At 49.0% G+C, this 25286-nt stretch overlaps 2 protein-coding genes across 3 annotated transcripts in view; one reads left to right on the forward strand and one right to left on the reverse strand.

Annotated features, from left to right (window-relative positions):
• The window catches only part of eva1aa (eva-1 homolog A, regulator of programmed cell death a), a 42120-nt gene extending 35817 nt beyond the window's left edge, over positions 1-6303 (reverse strand). The window contains exon 1 of the mRNA XM_029849906.1: positions 5977-6303. Within this exon, the coding sequence (XP_029705766.1) occupies positions 5977-6088 (112 nt within the window). The 5' untranslated portion in view covers positions 6089-6303. The remainder of the gene's footprint in view (positions 1-5976) is intronic.
• Positions 6304-7053: 750 nt separating this feature from the next.
• On the forward strand, positions 7054-9459 carry mrpl19 (mitochondrial ribosomal protein L19). 2 transcript variants are annotated; one of them, XM_003971891.3, is made up of 6 exons: positions 7054-7194; positions 7343-7466; positions 7557-7675; positions 8062-8196; positions 8274-8455; positions 8623-9459. In XM_003971891.3, exons 1-6 carry the CDS (start codon positions 7116-7118, stop codon positions 8857-8859), a joined length of 876 nt encoding a protein of 291 aa, XP_003971940.1. In that variant the 5' UTR covers positions 7054-7115; the 3' UTR covers positions 8860-9459. The 2 variants fall into 2 exon arrangements, with proteins under 2 accessions (XP_003971940.1, XP_029705825.1); XM_029849965.1 differs by lacking the exon at positions 7343-7466 and having other exon boundaries at positions 7158-7296.
• Positions 9460-25286: the final 15827 nt, after the last annotated feature.

Here is a 25286-nt window from a genome sequence, read left to right on the forward strand (position 1 = left end):
CATTCCGAGCCGCCGTCCAGCAGACACCAGTCAGACGATTCACGTGAGAGCTCTATTGTCCTGAAGTGAACAACAGATGCATCTTTCTTCTCACTGCAGCAGGCCAGATTTAAGTGATTGGTGGGCGGAGCCACGGTGGCGTGGGGCTCTCGTACGTCCACATCAATCTCACCTCTGTTCCCGATTGTGCAGACGGGTCAATAAATTGATGACTGCAGCAATGAAAGAGCAGAAACAGTTCCATCTCTCAAAAATACATATAGTTCAACTTCATCCTTCCTTTGGACACCAGCGTTGATGCCGATAACGCTTCAAATATACAACATATGATATGATCTTAAAATCTCATTGCTAGAAAATCTGAGTATGACAATATTTGTGCTGTAATTCCAAACCAAAAAAAATGGCCCAGCATGCTTTTTCTGAAGTCTTTTATTGTGACACAGTTGGCCAGTTGCCCCATTAAGTCCTGTCCATCACCACTGCTGTGAAAATCCCACAAGCCGAGGCTAACTCGCTTTAATGCCAAGACGGGACTCCATTAGGTCGGTGGAACAAGAGCTGTTAGCAAAAAACAGGCAAGCTAACAGCCAAAAGGCCAGAAAGAAAGTAAAACTGGTCTGGCTGCGAGTGTAATTCCTGGATTTTATGACTTAAAAGTAGCTGCGTGGTCTTCAGTCTCCATTCCCCTCCCGTCCCCTAATACTGGGAGAATGCCAGTAGTAGAAGCCCCAACACTTTTACCTGAGCTCGCTGGAGGGAGCATATAAGCAACAGATTAGTGCAGCTTTGTGGGCTGTTTGTTGTAGCGTGCTGTAATGCAGACTGTCAGTCGGACACAGTTGGGGGGCGACACAATGCCTCCTTGTTCAGACTGGCCCTCATGTGCCCCACCTCTCTACCTCTCCACCCCCCCTGCCTCCGGGGGTTTTAATCAAATGATTTTTTGGGGAAAAAAAAAACATTCTTTTCCTTTTCGTGTACTGAAAGGAGGAAGTAAGGACGGACGCCGACTACAAACGGGGGGCAGATCAAGGCGAACGCTCTGGCTCCTAAAACAAACATAAATCAGCCCCCAGGAAACAGGCAGAACGATGGTAAAAAGACAGGGGGGATCAAAGAGTGGTAAACGTTCTATGAGAGAAGAAGAAAAGGTGCACGACTGGCGGGGGGGGGGGTAAGCCCATAATTCAGGTGGTTAGACCTACGGTAGATAATTACCAGTCAGCACACCCACCATTCTCTTTCCCCACGTGTTTGTTGACATCTCACTCCACCTTCCTCGATATTTACAAAAATCCCACAGGTGGCGTTTTGTTCTGGACAGACAGGACACGGATGGATGTTTGAGGTAACTGCCCCCCCACCGAACGCCAACACGCACCTGCGGCGTCTGCATATACGTCCATCTTTGACACCATCTTCTCAGTCCAATAACAGTTATTAAGGCAGAACCGCGCGGCTCAGCCTGATTCTGGCGGTTAACACAGACATGGATGCAAAATACTGATTATCATATAAGAGGATGACTGAACGTGTGGTTATACGCGTCGCCTTTGACACTCAGAGCTCCCGGAGAAGGTTCCCGAGTGCGGTCCGGGTCTTCGGCTTGACCTCCCTCTTTAAATGAGAGACACGCCCTGCTGCGATGTGCCTGAAAGTCATGGTTGTGCCACTAACGTGGAGAATGAAAGGCGAACAAATACGCAGTGGAAGGAGGCACCAGGTGAGGCAGGAGATCTGACAGTCGGGTCTCTGGGTGCGATCACAGGCAAAAAAGGGAAATTCCCGTGTGCTGGATGAGGGCTAACGCGTCACGAACACGTCATATACTGTAATTAGGACACATTCTCACGGGACAAGACGCTGCTGCCGCTGAGGGAGAGGAAACACGAACAGGAGATCATCGAAGATTCTGCAGTCTTAGGATGGTTTGGCTCATCACTTGGGCCCACGTCACTGACTTCTGCACGGATCAGGTTCTCAGGACAGAGAGGACTGTCTCTCTCCCCCCCCCAAACGTTTCCCGCTGAACCACCAGAGAAGCAAAATCCCAGCCAGCGTCGGCTTCAACAGCTAATCAGCAAATTTGTATCGATACTTCACCAACTTCTGTTTAACTCGACTGGATGTGCGACGACCCGACGTCCTTGTGTGAAACCTAAATTAGGCAAAGGAAACTCCACCCCACCACGTGCGCACACACACACACGCACACACACACTGTAAACAAGTTTCTCTCATCAACATCAGCTCATTGTTGCTCCTGACATGATGTCAAACGGTCTTTGTGTCTTTATGTGCTTATTGTATTTGAGGGGGGAGGGGCTTAAACATTAGGTCATGTGTTTCATCCCTATGATGTGCCAGGGGAGACCACACACACACGCACACACACACACCCATAATGAAGAGATGCACTTATCTACATTACATATCTGCTGTCTGCAGCCAAAGGCTCTTTAGCTTCACATTTCAGGAGTCTGAACATAAATGGTAGAAACGAACCAGAATCTCCAAGCTATTAATGCACCCTGAAGGTAGCATCTTTATTTAGCTGGTATTTAGTTCTACTCTTAGACATTTTAAAAAGATTCCGGGCTTAACTCGGCAATTGGATCCAATCACCATCATGCTAGACGTGCTGCCTACCACACCTGCCAACAGCCGGGGGTTTAAAGGTCAATGACCTTCAAGAAAAAACACTGTAATATATGTTGTTCAAACTCAATGTCATAAAAGCAAAATCTTAGTGATTCAGTCTAATGCAGTGGTACTAAAATCAGAAGGTTTAGTAAAATTAGCACATTCAAAAACTGAAATCGCTGCAGGTGCCTCCCGAACAGGTCGACGCTCATTTCCTTGTGTTTTGATGTCACATCAGAATGTGCTGACGTGTTCACTCCTTTAATTTCGCAGCACTCCTCCTGAAGGCCTCGTCGCCCGCCTTCGCCGCAGTAGACAAAACAAGCCGGAGGCAGGATTTGTTTAGACAGAACTCACCTGGCGGGCGCGCACACACACACCCTTGTACTTCCATCTTTGTGAGGACTCTCATCAACACAGGCGTTACCCAGGTCCTTCACATAAGCCTAACCATGCCAACTAACCCCCTGACCCAAACCTAAACCCAATTCCAACCTCAACACCATGTCTTTAACCCTCAAACAGTCCTTTGAAGTTGTGAGGACCAGCTCAAAAGTCCTCACTTTCCAAAAAGGCCCACGCTTTTCTAGTAGAATGATTTTAGGACTCAGTATACATCAAGTACAGGAACACACAGAAAGCAAAAGCAATTAGGAGATCCTGGTGGAGGTGTGGAGATGTGAGAAATGGCAGACAAAAGAGGCAGAAGAGGCGCGTGAGTTGGGGGAAGGGACTGAGGGTCCCGCGCGTTACCCTCATCCAAGCCACGCTCACTCAAAAACCAGAGTAGATTAAGACTTAAGGGGCCTCAAGCAGCCCTCAGTAATCAGTGGATGGGTGTGTGTGTGAGGGTGGAGGTGGGGGTGGGTGTTTGGAGGCCAGGGAATCCAGCCATCCCAGCGCAATGCTTCAGGTGGATCTGACTTGTGAGGTTCACCTAATCGCTGAACCTTATGGAATTAATCAAAGAAATGATCAGGTCCAAAAGGATTTACGCTGCCAAACAGTGCAAAGTTTTAAAAGAATTATTTAAATTGAGTCACAAAATGAAGGAAATAGAAGAGCTCTGACCACCAAAACCAAAATCTTCCCTTTTCCACCTTCCAACACGTATGATGAGCTTCGACAAGGAGGACACAAAGAGCGAGATGGATGATGACCCCCCCAGCACACACTGACGGTGACTATGAGTTGACCTCAGTTGACCCTTAAGCCCCGCAGCCGCCTCACATCCTATTGACTGGGGTTAAATAGGGTTGGCCTACGGGGTTTATGGCAGAGAACATTTTAGCTGCGGTTCTAAACTGTTCCACTCTGGCCAAACACAACATCTGGGCTTTGTTTACTTCCAACGCGAAGCATGTTGAAAGGCCTGCCATCGACCCCGGTTGGTCTTCTGTCGTCATTTTGACCTTTTCCTGCCACACGACCCAGAGCACTCAGCAGCTCACTTTTTCTTCACCTTTGGTTTTGACAAAGTAATCATTTGTTTTCTGTCCAAGAACAGTAGAACAGCCTCCAGCAGATGGCAGAAAGGCAGAGCTACTGACCCCAAAACATTGAGGATATCGTCAAAATGGATGGCTTATCTTATAAAATATTTGTGTAATTACTTTCTGTTCTGTATCAGTTCTGTTTATCATCGTCTGTTAAAGATGCGGAGCTCCACCTGGAAGGACTCTCGGATCCTTGTGGGAGCAGAAAGTACATGTGACAAATACATAAAAACCTTTTCCTTGAACAGAAAAAACCCATAAAATGTTAAACTTGGTACATCTATAGCACTGACTAGCTCCCCTTTCTTGGCCCGAGGGCTTTGAGTGTAGCGCTGCACACTCCACACCACTAATTATCCACTGCAGAGCGGAGGATGATAACAGGGAAAGACATGGAATTAAAGTAGCCTCACCATCGACGCACTGTTTGTTTCCACATCTGACAGCAGCAGGCTTGGGGGCAGCCTGAAGCTGCCATTACAGCAGTTCCACACAATGCAGATCCAAAAACACGACCAGTGTTTGATGGGTTTCCATGAGTGTTTCAGCCCCCTAAAGGCCAAGGACCTTGCAGATCCAGCCAATGACTGACCATGATGGTCTAACCCACCAGTCCCGTCACCCGGCAGTATGGCGGCACCTGTCAATCAAAAGCACTCCCCACAGTCTCCAGGGAGACTCCAGCTGGTCAAGAATGCGAGGGCTAAAGGAATGCTTTGTCCCTGTGGTATTCTGAAGCAGCCTCCTTTCACGTTTCGTTCACAGGTCAGCATTTCTGTAACCGCTCCGCCTCTGATGCATGAGCAGGGCGTTCCACGCCATTTCTCTAAGGGCAGAGAAACGATGAGGAGCACGCAGTGAAAAAGAGAGGCCCACGTTGTCGCAGCGGTGTCACCGAGGAACCAAAAGTTGATATTCTAGCGGTGAACCTGCGAGAGGCTTTGCAGCGGCAGGTGTACTAATGTCCCGTTCCAGCTGAAGGAACTATTAGAGAGAACCAGGCGCCGTGGACACATGCGCGGCAATTACAGCAACGCAGCCTTGTTAACGGCGTCACGACACTGTGATCTTTAGCAGCTCATTAGGCCAGCCCCACCATCAGACACATGCACACACCATCATACTCACGAGGGCCCCTGACATACATCTGCTCTTTAGCACCTTTCCCTACAGTGTGTTTCCAGCCTATTAGGACCATTAGGGGCCAATTAACACTGACACACAGCGCCTTCCTGTTTTATAGCACTGTAAACAGAACTCACAGCCTTCCTTCGGGCTGAGCAGAGCTCTGACGGCATAAAACAAGAGAGAAGTCATGTTTAGTAATAGCTGCTGTGATCAATGGCTGCATCCGTTCTTACTTTCTGCTATAAACTGGATAAAAAGTGAGCTGACCATATTTGCACTGAAAGCTGTTACTCTAAAGTGTCTTTGCTCCAGACAACAGTTAACCAGACTATCTTGTTGATCTCATTAGTGGGATGTTGCAGATATGAGAAGGGCTGCAGCCTGGTGCTTTCAGCTGGGGGGCGACCAGACCGACAACAACTAATAGGCCGTGCGTCTTTCCAGCAAACATTTGGGTGTGCATGCTGCAGCACGCCGGAGGCACGGGTCGAGAGGAGAAGTTGATGCACCACTGAACTTTCTTCAAGCTGAGCTGTTTCCACCACGCACAACGACGTGTCGGCCATGCATTCGTATTTAGGAGGAACTTTGCGTAAAGTTGAGGAAGTTCACGAAGAACGCGTCGCGTTTGCTTTTTTTTTTTTTTTTTAATTAGATTGTTGATTATATTAGAGAAGCTTGTGTCTATAAAACACCAGTTCCAAACCTGAAAAGTCCGCGGAGCCCTTGGTGAGATCGCAGAGGAGGGACAGACACGTTATTCCCAACAGGAGCGCATGAGTGACGGCTGACAGAGTCCCATCTGAGAGGAACATCATTGAAGCCTCGACGTGTTCGAGTTTGTCCGCGGCGTCCGGGACTCCAGCAGCAGCAGCATCGAGGTTTTAGGTCCTCCGTGGCAGAAATGAGATGCGCGCTCCCACGTCTCCGCTGTCTCCCCTCATCCTCCCACCGCGCCACTGTGACACCAGGAGCGACGCCGCCGCTGCTGCTCTTCTCTGCTCTCTGCTGTATTTGAAACTGCGTGCTGGAGTCTGTCCCGGTGGAAGCAGCCCACCTGGAGGCCCGCCGCTCCCCTGCAGGGTCTCAAAGACCCAGAGTTCCGTAGCGGACACATTGCACAGTTCAACTACTCTGATATCACCCAAACAACGTTACTGATTATGATTCATATTTTTTAAAAAATAAATAAATAAAATGTTATAGATTGCCAGCGAATTTCCAATGTGATGGAAAGGAATGAAACACACTTTTTGATGTTAACATGTTTCAGGTGTGACGTTTGGTGAAGTGCTAGAATTTCTCCTGAGGGATCTCTGGAGGTTCATTTTAGTTACATGGCAGTTACATGGCAGATCAAACACAGATACAAAATGAATCATTAGAAAATAAACCACTGTTGAAGATTGCAGTTGAAAAACGTACTTAATCTTACACTGTTGTTTAATTTTACATGGATAGCATGTACATAGGCATAACGTACCGGTGAATCTAAATCATTGTGCTGTTGATAATTTACAGTTTCAAGCATTTTATTATGACTTGACTATAATAATCGTTCATCAACAATCATTGTGCTAAAATTGTTTCAGAAGCAATACTAATATTTCAGAGCAAATCAGAAACAACACCACGAGGTGTTCATCTTGCAGGCTTCTTTGTGAGTTTTATTTTAGTATTGAACAATTATGAGGGGTTTTCTTTGTTGAACTCTACTCGTATAACAGAGGGTTTGCGCCACCCTGTGGACAATAGACTGTACTGCGTTTTAAAAACTCGTCGCATTTCGATGACGTTCACACGCGGCTTCCGTAGGTCCCTCTGTGCGACAACAGAAGGTCAAACATGGCAGCCTGCGCCAAAGGGCTCGATAAACTGCGCCATTCGCTGCGGTTACTACGAAACACCCAGCTTCATAATGAACGTAAGTCAAAATGAACAGCTAAGCGACGAGTGTCAGATTTTGAAGACGTCTCGTATTGGACTCACAAATGTGGCAGCAGCGTGCCGACAGCAGAACTGCCAGGTAGAAAACACTGACGACTTTCATTCTCTTCATTGTCTATCTTTAGGGTTTCTGTCTACGTCCAAGGGTCGTCAATCTGCGGGCAGTAACACCGAGCAGCCACCAAAATTCGTCCCTCCATCCAAACCTGTTATTGTAGATAAAACGCGGGCAGTGGCATCGTTGCGGAAGTAGGGTTCTGTTTCCAGCCTGATACCCAGAGCTGCATGTCCCATTTAAATGACCCCGTGTTTTTAATGTCGCTGTCTCTCATTCGGAAGGTTTCTGAGCCCAGAGTTCATCCCTCCCAGACAGAGGACAGACCCCTTAAAGTTTTTCATTGAGAGGAAAGATATGATTCGCAGGAGGAAAGTGCTCAACATCCCTGAATTCTACGCAGGTAAAAGAGCCGTTCGAACTTTCTATATTCTCATTGTAAGATGTCTCAAAGCCATGAGAAGGTGTCACCTTTACACATATTATACAAATATTTGATGAATCCTGCTGGATGTTTAAAGATTCCCTTGTGTCGTCTGGGATTTGTTACTTTATGTGAAAGAAAGGTGTTGTCTGTCTCTGGCTCCATCACTTGGGATTGCCCAAAATATCAGAATGTTACCAAACACTTGCTCCAGAAAGAAAGAGGATATTAAAATGGGACAGCGGCATTTGTGATTGACTTTGAGGCTTGAACCTGACGCTGGAGAAATAAAGTTCATAGAGTATATATATTTTTAAAAAGGCACATCCTGTAAAAATGCAATGAGAAATTCGGATTGTTTTAAGGGAGTATCCTCGCCGTGACCATGGCTGATAAAAATGCCAGTGGGAAAACAAACCGTTTCGTTGGCATCTGTATCCAGAGGGGTGGAAACGGGCTGGGAGCCACGTTTGTCCTGAGGAACATCATTGATAACCAAGGTGAGCGTTATTTACTGCATTTAACTTTCCGTCCTACTACTTGAGCCACTAATGATTTCTGCTTGGGTGGGACTCAGGCGTGGAGATCTGCTACGAAATGTACAACCCTCGCATTCAGAAGATCGAGGTGCTGAAGCTGGAGAAGCGGTTGGACGACAACCTGATGTACCTGAGAGACGCGTTGCCCGAGTACAGCACAGTGGATCCAGACATGAGACCCGTGCCCATTTCTGATACAGACGAGGTGCCTGTCAACAAGGTGAGCCTGTAAACTTAGAAAACCTAGCTAGTAATTAGACCAGCTAGTAATTACCTAGTAGTTAACACTTAAATATCTTTAGCTGTTAGCATACAGGTTGCGAACGGTATTGGTTGTAACATATGTAAAAGTTGTGGTGCTGAGGTGAAAATGTCCGTGTCTACCAGTTAAAGGTCAGGATGCGGCCAAAGCCGTGGTCAAAACGCTGGGAGCGGCCCAGGTTCAACATCCAGGGCATGCGTTTCGACCTCGCTTTGAGCCCTGAGCAGATGGAGCACGCTCAGAAGTGGGCGCAGCCTTGGCTCGAGTACGACATGCTGAAGGAATACGACACTTCAAAGCTGGAGGAGCAGATCTACACTGAAGTCCAGCAGGAAATGAGCAAGAAGCCATTAGCAGGATGAAAGACTGGAACTCTGATCAGTTAGTTCCCATAAAGTGTAAGAACCATCCAGTACGGAGCCTGGTCAGCCTGTTTTGGGTTTTTTGACAGTTTGTACAGTTTAAATTCTCGTTGTTTATTTTTGGCAGGTGCAAAAGTGCAGATCCACGTATTTGTATAATAAAATGGACTAAAATTTCTAAGCTTTCAAAGTTTAGATTTGTTCTACCCAGGATTTATCTTCACAGTTGTTTTCAAGCCAGTTAAAAACCTGTAGTTAGTATGAAATACCAACCATCGACACTAGGTGGCGCCATTTACTCACATATTAATCAACAGATCGCAGCACAAGTCAGCTTTTGTTAGGCTGCTGCCTTCGTGAAGGTCCTGTTACTATAAAATGATAAGTTTGAAGGTTTTATTGGTTCAGATTTCCAAACCCCCATCTTGTTTTCGTTTGGAACACACTCCTGGACGCTGGGCTTGCAAAATAACCCTGGAATTCTGGGAGACCATTCACCAAGGACACCCGGTTGTGTTTTACTGTTGTGGATGGAAAATTGTGGTGCTGAGATGGTATGTTAGAACGTCAGTTGGGTAGTATAAAAACACTTGGACTCCTCATGTTATGTCTGCTCTACTTGGATGTGTGTGTGTGTGTGTGTGTGTGTATAAATACGCAGAACGAGTCCCTGCACTCTAATTTCTCCATATTACAGGATGAGACGCGGAGAAAATGGCCTCTAATACGAGCGCAGCAGATGTTTACTGAGCTCATTATGGACCACACAGATTTCCCGTCTTGCAAAGCGGCGGAATGAAGAAAGTGATTCCTGGTACAGATGGGAGAAAGGCTTCTAAGAAATTCACGCTGGTGGCTCGAATCGACCACATCGGACCGTTTCGAGCGTGCCGACAGCTCTGCACCTGTTCAGCCAGTTTAGGCCTTCGGTCCAGTTCTGTCTGCAGTCGACCCATCTGTATCTTACTTTAAAACGAGCCGGGTGTTTCCCGTTTTTACCCCCCCAGCATTTCTGTTAGAGACGTTTGAGGCTGATTGATGTTCACATGTCCAGGCACCACCCGAGATGTTTATCCTAACGCGCTGGCCGAGTCTTCCCAAGCATTCCACTGTGACACTGGACTGGTAAACCAGTTTAACGCCACAGAGTTACTCAAGCTTCAGGGAGTCTTCCTGTCTATGTGCGAGCGCACGCGTGCGTGTGTGTGTGTGTGTGTGTAAGTGCTTCACGATCGGGATCTCAACTGTATGCGCCTTTCATGGCCTCAGGTTGACTTCTCTGCACCTGGGGTGGAGTTAAAGCCCCTCGGCTGGGGACCAAGATCAAACACCAGTTCAAACACACACACACACACACACACACACACACTGAGGAGGTAGCAGACAGGCTGTCATATCATCCCTGACTTAGACGAGTCAAACGGTACCAACAGTAGAGGACAGCCTCCCTGTCAGTCCTCTCATGGAACCAGACAGGCTCCATTCACCCGGGATCAAGCGTGCTGGATTCGAGGAGTCTACGATCCCGCCCCTTCGTGACAACTGGCTGTACAGCACGGTGGGCCAACGCTAGCTCCGGTGTCGCGCCGCTACGAAGGTCAGAGCAGGAATGAAGGGAGGGACACGCTCCTCTAATCCGTCTTCCTCCCCTTCGCCCGTGCTCCCATGACCCTCATCTCTCTCCTGTCCCCTCTGAAAGGGAGGATCGCACCAGCTTTGAAAAGGAGCCAGGTTGATGAATCGGAGAGGATGTGATCCAGGGTGTGCAGCGACTCCCACACGAGTGGGATTTTCGGGGGCGCTTCCCTAAACGCAGTTTTCCTCTCTCGTCCATCCAGCGTGTTGATCTCTAGCATCTCTGTCAGCGTGTGATTTCTGCCTCTTTAGTGCGCAGAGCTGAGGAAATTAGCTTCACTCTCTCCGACTCCGATGGGGAGTGGGAGCGTCCTTTGAGCCGTCTTTGTGTATGACAAGTGCAACGGGATACTGGGCCACCCATAGGCCCCAGGTAAATTACACCCTGTCAGTTTGTGTGTGTGTGTGTGTGTGTATTCGCTGCTGGGCCACCCGTAGTCCTCGGTAAATTACACACTTGAGTTTCACCATATGTTTGCAGTGAAACGACAGGACCGTCTGCTCCTGTCCAACTGTCCCACAGGCCTAAAGGGGTAGGAAAGGGCTGAGGGGGGGGGGTCATGCTCCTGCTGCTCTCTTACACACACACACACACACACACACACACTGCAAACCCGATGGCCCAACAGCTGCTGGGGAATGTCACAGAGCCAGCAGCTGATGTGCCGGATCCGACACATCAGGAGACATTTTTGATGACGCTGGTTCAGAGCGCGGCGACGCCACCGTCCGCAATGGTGAATCTCCCGACCGTGATGGAATGTTCTGGTTACGAGGTGTTTAAAACCGCGACCATTCTCTCTCTCTCTTCCTGAACATACAAATTGGGGGGGGGGGGGTTTAAAGTGGTTGGGCTTTCATAATTGGCCAGCCCCCGGTCACATGATCACGAGGAACACTGTGATCAGACCTGCAGTGAAAGGAAAGCTTTTGTTTGAGGGTAATCCAGTCAGATGGCCTTCTTGAAGTTCTCAACACCCCTAATGCACACACCACCACCGCTGGTCCACTCGCCGACATCGGTAACTGCTCCCGTCCCTCCTCTGTCTTCCCGTTACTACTGGACGATCAATGGCGTCGGGTCCCTCTGGCCCAGACCTCTGCTGACACACCGATTCGAGCGTGCGTGTCCGTCGCGGTGCCACGTGAAACGTCGGTGCGGCCTTGACAGCATTCCAGCACGTATTGCTGTCGCAGCTGTCCGATCTGGCCCTTTATGTTTAGATGTCCTCCACCATAATATGTGTGTGTGTTTTCATCTTTAAGGATGTCCCTGTCCACATGCAGCCCAAGATAAGAGCAGCCAAGGCTGATCGAGGCATTCTTCTCATTTTCCCGGTATCACTCCTTGTTCCTGCAATCCCGCTCAGGTTTATTTATGCCACGACTGCTGGATTGTAATGTGACGCACTATTTCTTACGATTCCTGTTTGGTCGCGGTGACCCTGGCTGGTGGAGGCGTGAGGTCCCAAAGACGGTGAGGAGGAATAAAGGTGTGATTCCATCCCTTCCCGTTAGAGGGCGCCCTCATCTTTCGTCTCCTTGTCTTTCCCTCCGCACAGCTGGTCTTCTTCTCTCCTGAGCTGTAATTGCAGCTCTGTCCTGGGAAATGGAGGGAGGAAATCCCAGAGCTTTCACCATGCAACAATGACAATTAAAAAAAAACAGAGGTGAGGAAAAGAGGAAGAAAGTGTTTCAGCTGAGATGAAAGAAAGTGGGAGGCTTAGAAGGGGAGGGTGGGGGTGGAGGTAGAGATGAAGGAGGCTGGTGGGACGGTGTTGGTGATGGTAGTAAAAGCTCCAGTTTATTAACCTCATTTAGTTGAGTGTGGGGAAGAGGAGGAGTGCTGCGTTCATACTGTGAGTGCAGGGCTGCAGTTTTGCTAATGAGGGGCTAAAAATGCACACACACACTCACTCATACACAGTCACACTCTCCTTGATCGCCTTGATCTGGTGCCAAGTATGCAGGCAGAACACACACTCAGGCCCGGGCACTGCCAGCTTCATTCTTTCTTCTGCCCACATTCATTTTTATACAGTCCGTATCAAACTACAGCTGAGAGGACAGAGGGTGTATTTGGTCGTGTGTAGCCAAAGCAGACCGAGAAGCGTTCATGTCTATGGGGGAAATTTAGGGTGTACGTGTTTGTGTTTGGCCTGTGGGGGGAAAACCACACTGCAGAGCCCAGAGGTCAACAAGGTCAACAAACTTTATAAAACAAAGAGGTGAATTCGGGCGATGTGATTGGTTCTTAGCCCTGCATGTCACAGTGGTGCCTGATATCACGCCGCGTCTGAGCTAAGACAACAAACTCCTAGCTTATGTGTCACTAACCTGAAGGACGGTCTTTACAAGAAAGAATGGAGATGAAGCGCTTTGTAGACTGGTTGAGGATAAGAGTGTGTTGATGGACGTTAAGAAGATGTCTAAACTGCACTTTAGTGATGTTCCTAGAGACGGTCCTGTCAGGAAGGCTTCGGTGAGTTTGGCTATATGGACCTAGCATCTTCACCAGTGTCCACCCCAGCTCCTCCTGGTGCCTCCTCAGAAACAGTGGATAAACAGTCCACAGAAACCATCATTAATGTCAAAAAAACAGAAGCTTCCAATCAGCCAAAGCTCTAATCCCTCTTTTTTGTTTCTATTTTGTTTTCACGTGAGGCTTTTTTTTTTAATTTGAAAAAACAACATGAGATTGTTTCCTTATTTAATCTTAAAATTGTTGGTCCCTATAAAAGCCTTGCTTCAGGCCGTGATATACGCTCCTTATACATTATTCGTGTCACCCCTTGGCTGTGGTATAATGAGCATGATGTATCGCTTAAACGAAACAAATCATATATTGCGAAACACTGATGCCTTATCGTGATCATGATCAGTATTAATTAACAGGAAAAGCAGTTCCGTTTGAACTCCTGCTGTATTGGAGCGCGGCTGGCACAGAATGGCTGATGCCACAAATCAGGCTTGATCACACACCCCCTGGACGTAGAACAAAGGCCTGATGATAAACTCTCCACCCTAAGCAGATGAAAGTGAAAGCAGTGTTCTGGCGTGGGCCTCCACACCTACAGCGGCACGTAAAATACTGTTAATCCCGCCTCCGGGCTGGTCGATGGAGGGCGGCCTTCCTGATCCATTGCACCACTTACCTGACGACGGCGGTCTCTAACTGAGTAATGGTTAGAGAGAGTTCTTCACACTGTCCCGGCAGCCACCCACCCCACACATCCATTACCCCCGCTGACCACTAATGACCTGAGATGGACGCAAAGAATGCACACTTAAGTTGCTCGCCAAAGACGAATGAGGGAAGATGCACTCTGAACTATTGACAAATGGTGTCACACACACACACACACACACACACAGAATTCAAAGTGAAGATGGATGGAGCAGCGAACATGCTCCTGAGCTGAACTGTAGGTGACAAATGATCAGCCACCTCAGCGGGGGCACCGGCCCCCCGCCATTGCTGACCGAGGGTGTCTTATTTTGTTGTTTAACAAAAGGTTAAGAGACACACCCCCCCACCACCACCACCCCCCACCACCACAACGCCTTTCTCCTGCTGATTTGTGGACGAAGACTTAAAACAATGTGTTGGTTTGAATGCAAAAGTGGTCTTCAGGCTGAAAACAATGAAGTCAAGTCAATTATAGTCATACATTTGCTTCAAAAGGACCAAAGGACCCTAGTTTAAAGTTTAAGCCGCTCCGAAAATACAGAGCTGCCGAAGAATTGGTGCGGAATTCTTTTTTTTTTTTTTTTAAACGATCCACTGAGAATCAAATGAACGAGGTTTTCTTTGCGGCACGAGCGGAATATCAGCTCTGCCCTGTGACTGACAGCTTACCAAACACTCTTTGATACAGTAAACCGTGCCCCATCTGGAACTTCCAGCGGCTCAAACCAACAAAAAGGAAAACTAATTTCAAATATTTGACCGGAGCCCGATACAAAAACAAACCTCCGAGACGTCTGTGGGCTCCAGATTCGGCCGTAAAATCTGGACGTTCCCCCCAACGATCCGGAGAACCGGTCTGACCCATCGATTGAATAGCTGTGACCGGTCGTTCAAGGAAGTTCTGAGACGTTTGTCTACATGCCAATACCCTGCCAGTCGCCGCGCTCCACACACACAACCATTAAACTTTTGACCCTGCCGCGTCTGTCACTCCCTGACAAAACACTCTCCTTTGAGCCCCCGCGACTACCGACGGCGTAGCGGCTCTGAGTTTACTTGTCCTGTCTCCATTGTTTGGTTGTTGTTATCAATCTCCGGCCCACACACCTGATGATGCAACTCAGCTGCCCAACCATAAATCCTCACGTGACCCCCCTGAGCCGGTCCAGCCTCTGAATGTTCCGTCTTAGCTACCGTCACTAAAGTGCGCCGCATTACCGAGCAGCGGCTCACCACCAACCGCCTCCGACGTGGTCGTTCTCATTCGCCGGAGCAGAAATGTGGGTAGTGAAATGTAATATTTGAAGGAAACCTCAGTTGACCGGTCAGTATCAGATGTTGTGGTGCGTGGGTGTGGAGTAGCCGCGTTTCCGTGGTTTTACAACGGCTTAGCCGGATGATAGCTCTGATAACAGCGCCGTATCGATTACTCGAATGTCCGTGCAGCCACCATTGCGAATTACCTGGAGGTCACGACCTCTGGGCCGCCCGGCGTCCCTGCCGCTCTCTGTAGCCAACTGGTGGCCGGTACCACTCAATACACCAGGTCCAGTTTCCCCATCAGCATCAACCCCCATCCTCCTGTTCCCCATATTAGTGTCTGCGTGTGTGTGTGTGTGTGTGTGTGTTGGGGGGGTGTTGGCGCCTAAACAGCAGCAGATGTGGCTCCGCAGAGAACACCGGCCCTAATTAACTTCAATGGATTTCCTAATGCGACAGCTACCATATTTCATTTGCTCTGCTCCCAGAACCCCGGTGGACCCGACGGGGGCCAACCGATACTCTCCTGCAATACTCAAAGTGGCGCTGGAGGGATCTGGATAGCAGGCCACACTGGGAAGGGACGGGAAGAGGTGGGGGGGGGGGGGGGGGGGGGGTGAGAAAAGGATGTCGGAAACCAGAGCAGAAGACACGACCCCTCTTAGAGAGAGGAAATCAATTCATTCAAGCTTTTTATGACACGGCATGTGCAGCCAACTCAGCAACCTGAGGCGCACGGCGACGAGCAAAGCGCCACGCCGCCGCATTATATCAAAATGGGGAGGGGGGAAGTGGGGGGGGGGGGCGTTCAGGGCGTGGGTGGCTGACAGAACACCGCGAAGAGAAAGAGATTAAAAGGGAGAAGAGCAGACTTTAAGGGAGATAGATGGAGAGGGGGCGAGGGAATTTACGGCCCCGCGTCTCATTGTGCACGAACACGTGAGGGCGCACAGTTGGGGGAAAAGAGGGGAAATGGGGTACAGATGTTGTGTATCAAACACAGAGGCCTGAACTTCAATAGATACATTACGATGCGCTCCCCCGCTGCACTCCCTTCCCAAACATCAAAACCTGCCTCTACCTTTCTCACCCTTTTAGCTACTGACACCCCCCCCCCCCCCGTCAGACCCCAGCCGAGAGCCCCCTTTCTCTCAGTAATATCCGCAGCCTGCCCTGTGCGGCGGTGGGCCGCGTTCATTTCACTTGACTCACTTCATTCTGCCGTCTTTACGGGCGCAGCAGGCGGCGGGCTTTGCCAGCAATCTGTGGCCTCCTTTGAACTGGGAGCAGCTTGTTTTTAAAAACCCACCTCAACACACGTACACATGTTAGCCGAGTCCAGCTCCTAATGGCGTGGGTATATTATCATGCCCCAGACGACAATACATAACAGCTGTTCACACTTGCCCCTCCTTCCCCCCAACACACTCACACTCACACACACACACACACACTCACACACACACACACACACACGCACACGCACCTCCTTCCACATCCCTCCAGCACAAACGCATACAAATCATTAGAAGTGGACTGATGGAGGAAGTGGAGGAAGGTGGGAACTGTTTGCAGGACTTGCCATGTTTTAGTGGGGGGGGGGGGGGGTATGTGTAGGCACTGGAAGTGGACCTAGCCGTGACCTTCTCCTCCTCTTCCAAACTAACGGAAGAATGACAGAGAGAGAGAGAGAGACGTTCCCTAAGGAGCAGAGGGCTAAGACACTGGATAATTCTCGGTGCTTTCCCGGGGCCTATAGAAGAAGGGGCCCCTCTGGATTTGTCAGTTGTGACTGCAGCTGTCTCTGGGCAAAATGGACCATAGTGGACCTGACACTTGATCTCCCCTCTCTTTCTCTGCCTCTCTCTCTTGTCCTTTTATCTCACCCTGCACTAAGTCTCTGTCTGTCTTGCTCCAACAGTCCTTACGCCATCTCACACTTTCCATCTGACTCTCTCTCTTTGATTTCTTGTCTCCTTTTTTTTTGGCCCTTTGTGGGTGCCGCCTTTGTCTCGTGAATGGCAAAATGTTGCCGTGGGGAAAATGATGTGGTAGGGCTGCAGAGATGCCTCCGGGCGCTACAGTAGTCGACTTAAGAGGCCCGACTTCCTCTCCTCTTTAACCTTCTCTGCAATCATTCAGTTTCAGTGCTGCGGTGAATTCGTTTCACTGGCGGAACGCAGCATCAAGAACGTCTGTGAAATGGATGTTTGTAAATTCATTGAGAAGTCTGATTAAAATAGCACTGCAATTAGCGTTAGCCTCCTTCAGCTGCAGCTAGACAGAATTCCAGCAAAGCGGCAGAGGTTTTATAAATAATGCCGATCTACAATAAGAGGTTCCTAAAGGCTCTTTTAGGTGGTGCCTGCTCTTGGACTCCCATATATCATAAACGACGGCGACCACCTTTCCGCGACAGCCTGACATCCCATTCTCTCGTCTCCAGTTGCTGGAAGGGAGGAAGACGAGCCAGTTGAGGTAAAGTAGTTTGAGAGCAGCTGTCTGTTATGACAGACGGTGAGGACTTGGACGGCGGCATCACCGCGGGATCGGTGCCCCGGTGCGGGCAGGTCTGAGTGAAAACAAGAGCGCCTTGCTGAAGCAGCTGCGGCAACAACTGTTGCTGTCTCACACTTCCAGAGTGCGGAGAACGCACCTGCTGTCAGACTCAAACGGTGCTTTAACAGCACAATATTGGTAAAGTATGTGGAGGAGCTACGCCTCTTTTTTTCCACGTCCTAGCTCAACTGAGAGGGAAGCTTAACAGACACATCACTGCCTGGACCAGAGAGAAGCACCCAAAGGCCGCTCTGGCTCAGGATAATTGGTTTACTTTCTCCACATAACACATCTGGCTCCCAGAGTTGCCCAGTCAGGCTCCGGTCTCTATAAAGTGGAACACCATCCATAAAATTTCCATTAGAGCAGGGCTGCCTGGAGGTCGCCGTGAGGAGAATCGGGGGGTCACTGCTCCACTGTAATGCCTTCACGTGTGGGGTTAGAGGTGAGCGCTGTTGACATTCCTCCCATGACTGTCTGATATTAGGATGAGTGATCCGCAATAGCAGGGCCCTGGGAAGTACCCTCCCCCCCAGCTCCTGAACTTAAACATTTACGTTTGGTCCTGCATCTTTCAATCTATCTGTCTCTTCCCTCCGCCGGCGCATCTCTCGCCCTGCCTCACCTAAAGCTCTGGTGGATCTCCGGCGAGGCCTTGGTGTCACGCGGGGATTGACCTTGGAGAAACGGCACCAGAGAGTGTTTATCTGGCTTTTCTCTTAGCTAAACCAGATAAAAGGAGAGAACCGTGATTGATCGGCCACTCCTCGCCTGAGCACTCACAGCTTTTCTGCTGGCGGTCCCGTGTGAACTACAGTACGGCGCCGAGTTATCGCTTCGTCAAATTCCACACCTTGACGATGGAGATTTCTCCTCGGATATTTCATTTCCTTGTCACAAACTGGCCCCTTCCGACACGTAAATGTCACAAAGTAGGGTTTTTATCTAGTGTGAGATCCTTAAATGCAGATGTAGATCTTGTCTGAGTACCTGCCGATAGGACGGAGCGGATCTCCGTCTTCCCGACCCGCCTCGCTCAGCGTGACGGTGGGCGGAAGCCTTATCCTGGAGGCCATGTGGGGAAATAAAAACACTTTCCCAGGCTTTAAATTTAGACATTTTACAGTAAGGAGACAACGGTAGAAAGTACACCCAGTCTTCCCGTAGGCCGGCTCCTCATTAGACCCCACTCACAGTCCGGCTTATCTCCCCCAATCAAACCCAGCATCCCCATAATACCCCAGGATGGACTAAATCACATGTAATTGGAGGCTTTATTTTTTCCAACTCCTCTCGGCCCCAGCTCTGTGAAGATAACCTCCCCGCTGTTGCCGTCTCTGGTGTCTCTGAGTAAACAAACAAACAAACAAAAGTCGGAAACAGACGGTCAGCGGCTGGGCGGGCTGGTCAGGGTTCAGTCGCCGGGACAACGGGATCCTGGGCCGTTGGTTTTGCCCCGGGGGGGATGGGTGGCTGACTTGTTGTTTATTACTATAATTTGTCTGAGTGGCTCTGGAGAGATTTCAGGGCTCTTTGAAGCAGGGCTGAATGAAGCCCGGAGCGTGGCATGCTGCGCCGGGCTTTGGGCCCAATTTCCAATTTACCCACACCCCTTCTCCCACCCTGCCTCCCCCCCTTTGCTGTAATCTGCTGGTCCAATCCTTTATCCCGAGCTACATCATCCCAGATCCTGTGGGAGGTAAAGGGCCACACAAATTGCGAACTTTTCTCGGAAGTCACACGCATGCGTGCTTTTTATAGCTTCTTAAACCTGGAAGAGACAGAATTAGGAGATGTTGTCGTCCTGTGTCGGACTAGACACACAGACTTTCTCTCACAGAAGAAGAAGAAGAAAGAAGAAGATGGCCAACAGAAGATGGATCAGAGCGGACCGTCTCTTCAAACGACAGCAATAAAAATGCATCAATAAAAAAAAAAGAATCTGCTTGATCGCCTGTGCTTCCACTGCATCCGTATGTGAACGGCCGCACACACGTCTCAGCCTAGTGCGTGTGTGTCCGTGGCGTGACGTCTGCACAGGAAGTCCTCTCACCCGGTCCTCAGCCATCATGCGAGCGGCTGTGTGCTGTGTCCGGTGGGGGGCATTAGTCCCAGAGCAGGTTTAATTGGTGTCAAGCGGGCCGCTCTGAAAAGCCATCGGCGTCTAGAGATGCTCAGCGAGACAGGAAACCTTTTATTAGGGGACTTCCGCCAACGGCTGGACTCTGTGTGTCCCTGTCTGTTCCATTGTCTCTCCCAGTATCCCTCCCTCTTAAAATCTCTCATCACTCCTCAGTTTCCATCTGCTCTCTTCCTCTCCCACTCACTCTCAGTCAGTTTCAACCATTGCCCATTTACCACTCCGTGTCCCCCCCCCCGTATTGTTTTTATGTCTGATATCCGTCCTTGAGTGATTATGGAAGTTTGTCTCCGAGGGACTCCGATCACCACAGAGGAACACAGAACCAGTCAGGCTACCGATGAGAGCATTTCCTGAGTGCACACACACACACACACACACACACACACACACACACACACACACACAGAGTGCTTATGAATGACCTATCTTTATAATTCATACAAAACTAATAATTCTGTCCACCGACATTTCGGCTTGTTTTTCGATCATTAGCAGCTACATCTCGGGCAGGAGCCCAAGCTAATTTCATACTAGATTTCTCTTTTGGTTCAACAGTACTCTGCATATGACCCAACATTTAGGTCCAACTAGCTGGAAGTGGACCAAACGAGGGGGAAAAAAATGGCTCATTAAAAACCACAAATTAGCATCTCGGGGGAAAGGCTCAAAATGCAGTAATGGCAGGATTCTTTACCTAATCTTCCAAATCGGATCCTGATGGAAATGTGTGCACATGGGTGTTTCATTCCTCTTTTATTTTGCTTCAGTAGACCTTCAGAACATCTGTTTTACACGTATTTGCATTTGAAAAGGGAAGACGTGCTCTTTCCAAATCGACTGAAGGCACGTCTGTCGACGTAACTCCGCCCACACCTGTGCGCGAGGGTGATACGAAACAAACACACAAAAAGAAGCGTAACATGGCAGGTGCGTTTACCTTAAGCTGTGTTTTGTGTTTAACTGTAACTGAACCTGTAGCTGCTGTTGAGCAAGACTGAGCAGAAAATCACACATCCTCAGGGTCACCAAGCTCTCGTCCACATGCTCTTATCCTCACTGGCAATCGCTCAGGCACACACACCTGTCGGTCAGGTAATTCAAGGTATCTTACAAAGATATAAGAAGAGACTGCACATAGGATTTGACGGTGATGGGGAGGGGGGGTGCATCCTTTGTGTGCTCAATACACAAAAAAGAGAAGGTGTCGCTCTGTGACAGTTGGGATACATCACAGCGTGCATGTGAGGCGGAAGACCCATAACAGGAACCAGGACGTCAGTACAAGCAGGGACTCATCCCAGCAGTTAAGGTGCAGCAGCAGCCGCCCAACTGCCACTGTTACGAAAGCCTGCACAAAGAGCGTTTGTGTCATAACAACAAGCTTCCGCGCTCTTCCCAGCGAAACCATCGGGGCAGATCACCTGCAGAACAGGAGAGATCTTTAAGAGAAAACAATCCTGCAAGTTTTGGCCCGTTTCCATAACGACTCCTGTAAATGCTGGTGGAAACAAAAAGCAGAGGGAGAGAGGGAGAGAGAGGGAGAGATGGGCATCCCACCGTTTATCTTACAGCCAGCCGCTCTGCAATTAGCCCTCCTGCCAATCTGTTTCTCTCATCCCATTTTTTTCACCTTTGTTTCTCAGGTTTTTCAGGCTGAATTCTCCCCCTCCCTTTCCTTCAACATCACCCTTCTTTCACTCTCTCTGAACCCCCCCTTTTCTCCTTCTCTCTCTTTCATTTAATTCATTCCTGAATGCCACTCTTTTGGTTTAAGTCCTCCTTTTTTCCTTCTTCTCCACCTCTCTCTTGTTCGATCCCTGACTCAACTTTCACATTCCTGAAGCATTCCTGTAGGATTAGCCTTTACCATTCTCAGGCTATCCAGAGGCCACAGCCCCCCCACTGTGACGGTGGCAGGCACTAACGGACGACAGAGGAGTGTGTGTGTGTGTGTGTGTGTGTGTGATCCTCTGGGCTCCCTCCTCCCTGCCTGCTGCGCCACTTCCATCACAGTCAGCCACCTTCAGTCCCCAAAACAATAATATTCTGTTCAAAACAGTAATAAAAGAAAACCCGTTTTATCACACACACACAAGCACATGCACACACACCCTTGTACTTCTACCTTTGTGAGGACGTTCATATGCATATACATATGTACATAATACATTCCGTTGCCCCCTAACCCTAACCATCCAAACTAACTCCCTAACCAGAACCAGAGCCTTAACCGAACTCTAATCTCAAACTTAAAATCACGTCTCAACCCTCAAACCAGCCAAAATGTTCTCACCTCCCAATAATGTCCCCACTTTGCTGGTAGAATGTGGATTCTGGTCCTCAGTATGTAGCCAAATATTCTACAGTTAACGATAACTACTGCTAGTTGTGGTTCTTGTTAGTAGTAGTATTTATTAGTGATGCACTTTAGGATGCATGAAATGCAGGATTTTGTTGCAACATTGATTTCACACTACTCACTGGTCGGTGTTACTTTTTTCAATGTCACCTTTTGAATAAAAAAACTGAATGAACTTCATAAATGGCGTATTATAGGGATGAATATCGTATTATCAAGAAATGATATTAAATGAAATTAATGAGTTTTTGGGGGTAGAGTTGATGACTGAACTCTAGCGCACAGGGAGACAAGCCAAGAATAAGATGCCATCTAAAATATATAGTATGAATTATATGAAAACTAAAAGTAGAAAAATAGCAGCAGATGAAATTTGCTGTCTCAGCAGTAGATGAGCTTTATTATTTGCAACTTTTCAAGCAATAATGACAAATTAATATACTGACAATGAACCTCTTCCTTGTTTCCCGTCCTTGTTCATTTTGTTAACTTTGTTTTACTGTTGGGAGTAAAGCATCAGGAGATGATGGGCCCTGGGCCGGTGGCCCGTCTGCTTCTGTGGAGTCAGTGGAGCCAAACTAGTAGCACGGCCCCACCACATGTGGAAACACTCACATCACCTCCCACGACAAAAAAAAAGAAAAAAAAAGAAACCTTGGCTGGGACAGACAGGGAGGAGGGGGTGAGAGGGGAGGAGAAAACTGTGTGGTGGGTTCGAAAGAGAGAAAAACCCTTTTTCCTCGCAAGTATCGTCTTACTGCAGCCAAAATAAAAGCCCGATCAGAGCCAAAGACGCACCTCAAAAACCTCTCAGCTGTTTCCCCCTCTTCTCTTGCCAGCGTGACTCATTTTTATCCACCTCCTACCCACCCTTCCTCCCTCCTCCCCCAATTTTTTTTCCACGCTCCCGTCCTCGCTCCAAGAATTCTCTGAAAAAAACATTCAAACGCCGGAACTCCATTTTCAGAACGGATGGTTTCTGCAAGAGAACAACGCGCTTATTCTCTTTTCTTCCCGTTTCCATCTGTTTTGTGTTCGCTTCCCTTTACTCCGCGGTACCTTAAGTCTTTTCACCCTCTCGGCAGCTAATTTCCCTCCTTATCCGTCCCCGTATCTACAATAAATCCGTCTCTCCTGTCTCATGTTGCAAGTCTTTTCTGTGAATGTACAGTACCGTATTCTGTTCCCCCACATCAAGCTGATTGCTTTCTGTCAGGCTGAACCACTGTAGGGGCCCCCACGGGGACCGATCCCTCACATCTAAACATCTGTCTATCCCATTACCCAAGCTGATGACGAACCCGAGCCCCCTTCACTCATGCTGACAGCAGCGCTGGCGAGTACAGAGACCCATATCCAGGGGAATGCTGGCATTCCTGGGTGTCGACTCAAAGCTTGTGATTATGGGAGCCAGCTGGTTGAGAGAGGCGAGCAGTCGCCAGGCGGCAGGGCATCCGATCCCAACATCCCAGGATGTTTTCAAAGTGCAGGGAATACTTAGGAGTATGAAGAGGGATCAGCGTACAGACGGGAATGCACGCCCTGTGCAGGGCATCCGTCGGCTGGCTCGTTTTGGTGGAATGTGACTCAGGAAACCCATAACGGGGCGTTCGGTGCGCTGTCGACATGACTCTCGTCTTTGAGTGCTTAGGGGAAATGGCGGCGGCGGCGGAGACGCCGATGATGCCACTGATGATGATGATGATGATGATGATGCATCTTTCCAGTGGGGGTTTATTGGCAGTATTTGTAAGGCAATAATGGAACCACCCACACTGGAAACGGGAAACAACTCCTTTTATAGTCCACTACATTCATACCACAGAATCGTGTTTTATGTTCAATACTTCATTTTTTTTATTCGATCCTCTACACAAAATTAATGCTCATCTCCCCCAGTTATTATTTCTATTTGTTCCCACCATTGGTACGCAGCGCAGCACCGTGGGATCCTGTTAGGAAAAGTCAATAGCAATTTCAGGGTGCAACTGGAACGTGCGGATAAACGAGCAGAACGGACGCTTGTATCCATCACAACCAATCGAGATCCCAAACCAGAACTCTTTCCTGTATAACCGCTCAAAGCTGGACTTGTTTGGGTTCCGTCTTTACGCGTTTGCCGAACGTCTCGTTCCCAGCTTTGCCGGTGTCGGCCGGAGCAGGTCGGGACAGACCGGGAGACACAATTTGTCCTTCGGACAGGCTTAGATGTAGAGCGCCCTGTGGGTTTGACCTCCTGCGTGGCCACTTCAGATAAGAGCTGCAGGTAAATACAAATACTGAGAGGAGAGAAAACATTGCGTGGATGATAAATGATGCACACACGCTTGGATGCATGCACGCAAACGCACTCACACTGCTCTCCGTCTAAACAAATCGACAGAAAACCTGCTCTAATGCAAGTATGCTCTTGCACACACACACACACACACACACACGCTGGAGTAAGAGCGACCTCTTACCTTTGATTGTAGCACATTGAGTAATGGGGGTCATTTGCTTCAGTTAAATATGTTTAGGTTCAGATGGGGAGGGGGGTGATGTCCACAGGCCTAACACACACACACTCAAACACACGACGAGGCATGTACACACAGATTCTCCCCAACATGGACATAAATAGCCAAACAAATGCACTTAACAGACAGACACACAGGAGAAGATGCTCACACATGCATTCAGATCTAGGAATCCTTGTGCATGAGCCGACACACACGGACCCCCGCGCACACACTACATGCTTGTCTGGTGTAAGTGAGATGTCTTCTGTTTCAACAATGTGGGCTGTGTGCGCTGCCTGCAGTCTCCCCGCCTGCTGCAGTTACCCAATCCCTTGACACGCATTCTGCATGGATGACGGCGAGCTCTTCTCATGACGCCGCCGGAGCCACCCGTTTAGTTCCGCCTGGGCTCTGTACACGCACAGTTCACCGGGTCAGGGGGTGCCACAAGGGAGGGACGGAGTCTGTGTGCAAGCGGTTGTGAGGAAAAACGCCAAAACCATACAGCCTCTAATGAGCAGCTTTGATCTGCTCAGATCGTCCTTGTCTGCAGGGGCCTCTCACTTAATCGGTCCCCGGGACATATCGAGCGCAATATGGCCTCGACTCCGAGAAATGTAGGTGACCCTGGTGCGATCTGAGGATTGCAGGAAATGGGAATTTAAAGCAATGAAAGCGGCAAACATCCTTGCGCCGACCTTGTTGTAAATCAGCCGACGGAGCCGGATCGTGTGAGTTCATGTGTTTGCGTTTGTGTGCGCTCGCCCGTGGCTATGGCCT

This window comes from Takifugu rubripes, chromosome 16 (assembly GCF_901000725.2).
Source record: "Takifugu rubripes chromosome 16, fTakRub1.2, whole genome shotgun sequence".
Taxonomy (NCBI): Eukaryota; Metazoa; Chordata; class Actinopteri; order Tetraodontiformes; family Tetraodontidae; genus Takifugu; species Takifugu rubripes.

What these genes read in the sequence shown, in the direction of transcription:
- mrpl19 (XM_003971891.3), top strand. Translation starts at nt 7,116, where the DNA reads ATGGCAGCCTGCGCCAAAGGGCTCGATAAACTGCGCCATTCGCTGCGG. An exon ending in CACCCAGCTTCATAATGAAC is followed by an intron (nt 7,195 to 7,342) that starts GTAAGTCAAAAT and finishes GTCTATCTTTAG; the next exon opens with GGTTTCTGTCTACGTCCAAG. An exon ending in GCAGTGGCATCGTTGCGGAA is followed by an intron (nt 7,467 to 7,556) that starts GTAGGGTTCTGT and finishes CTCATTCGGAAG; the next exon opens with GTTTCTGAGCCCAGAGTTCA.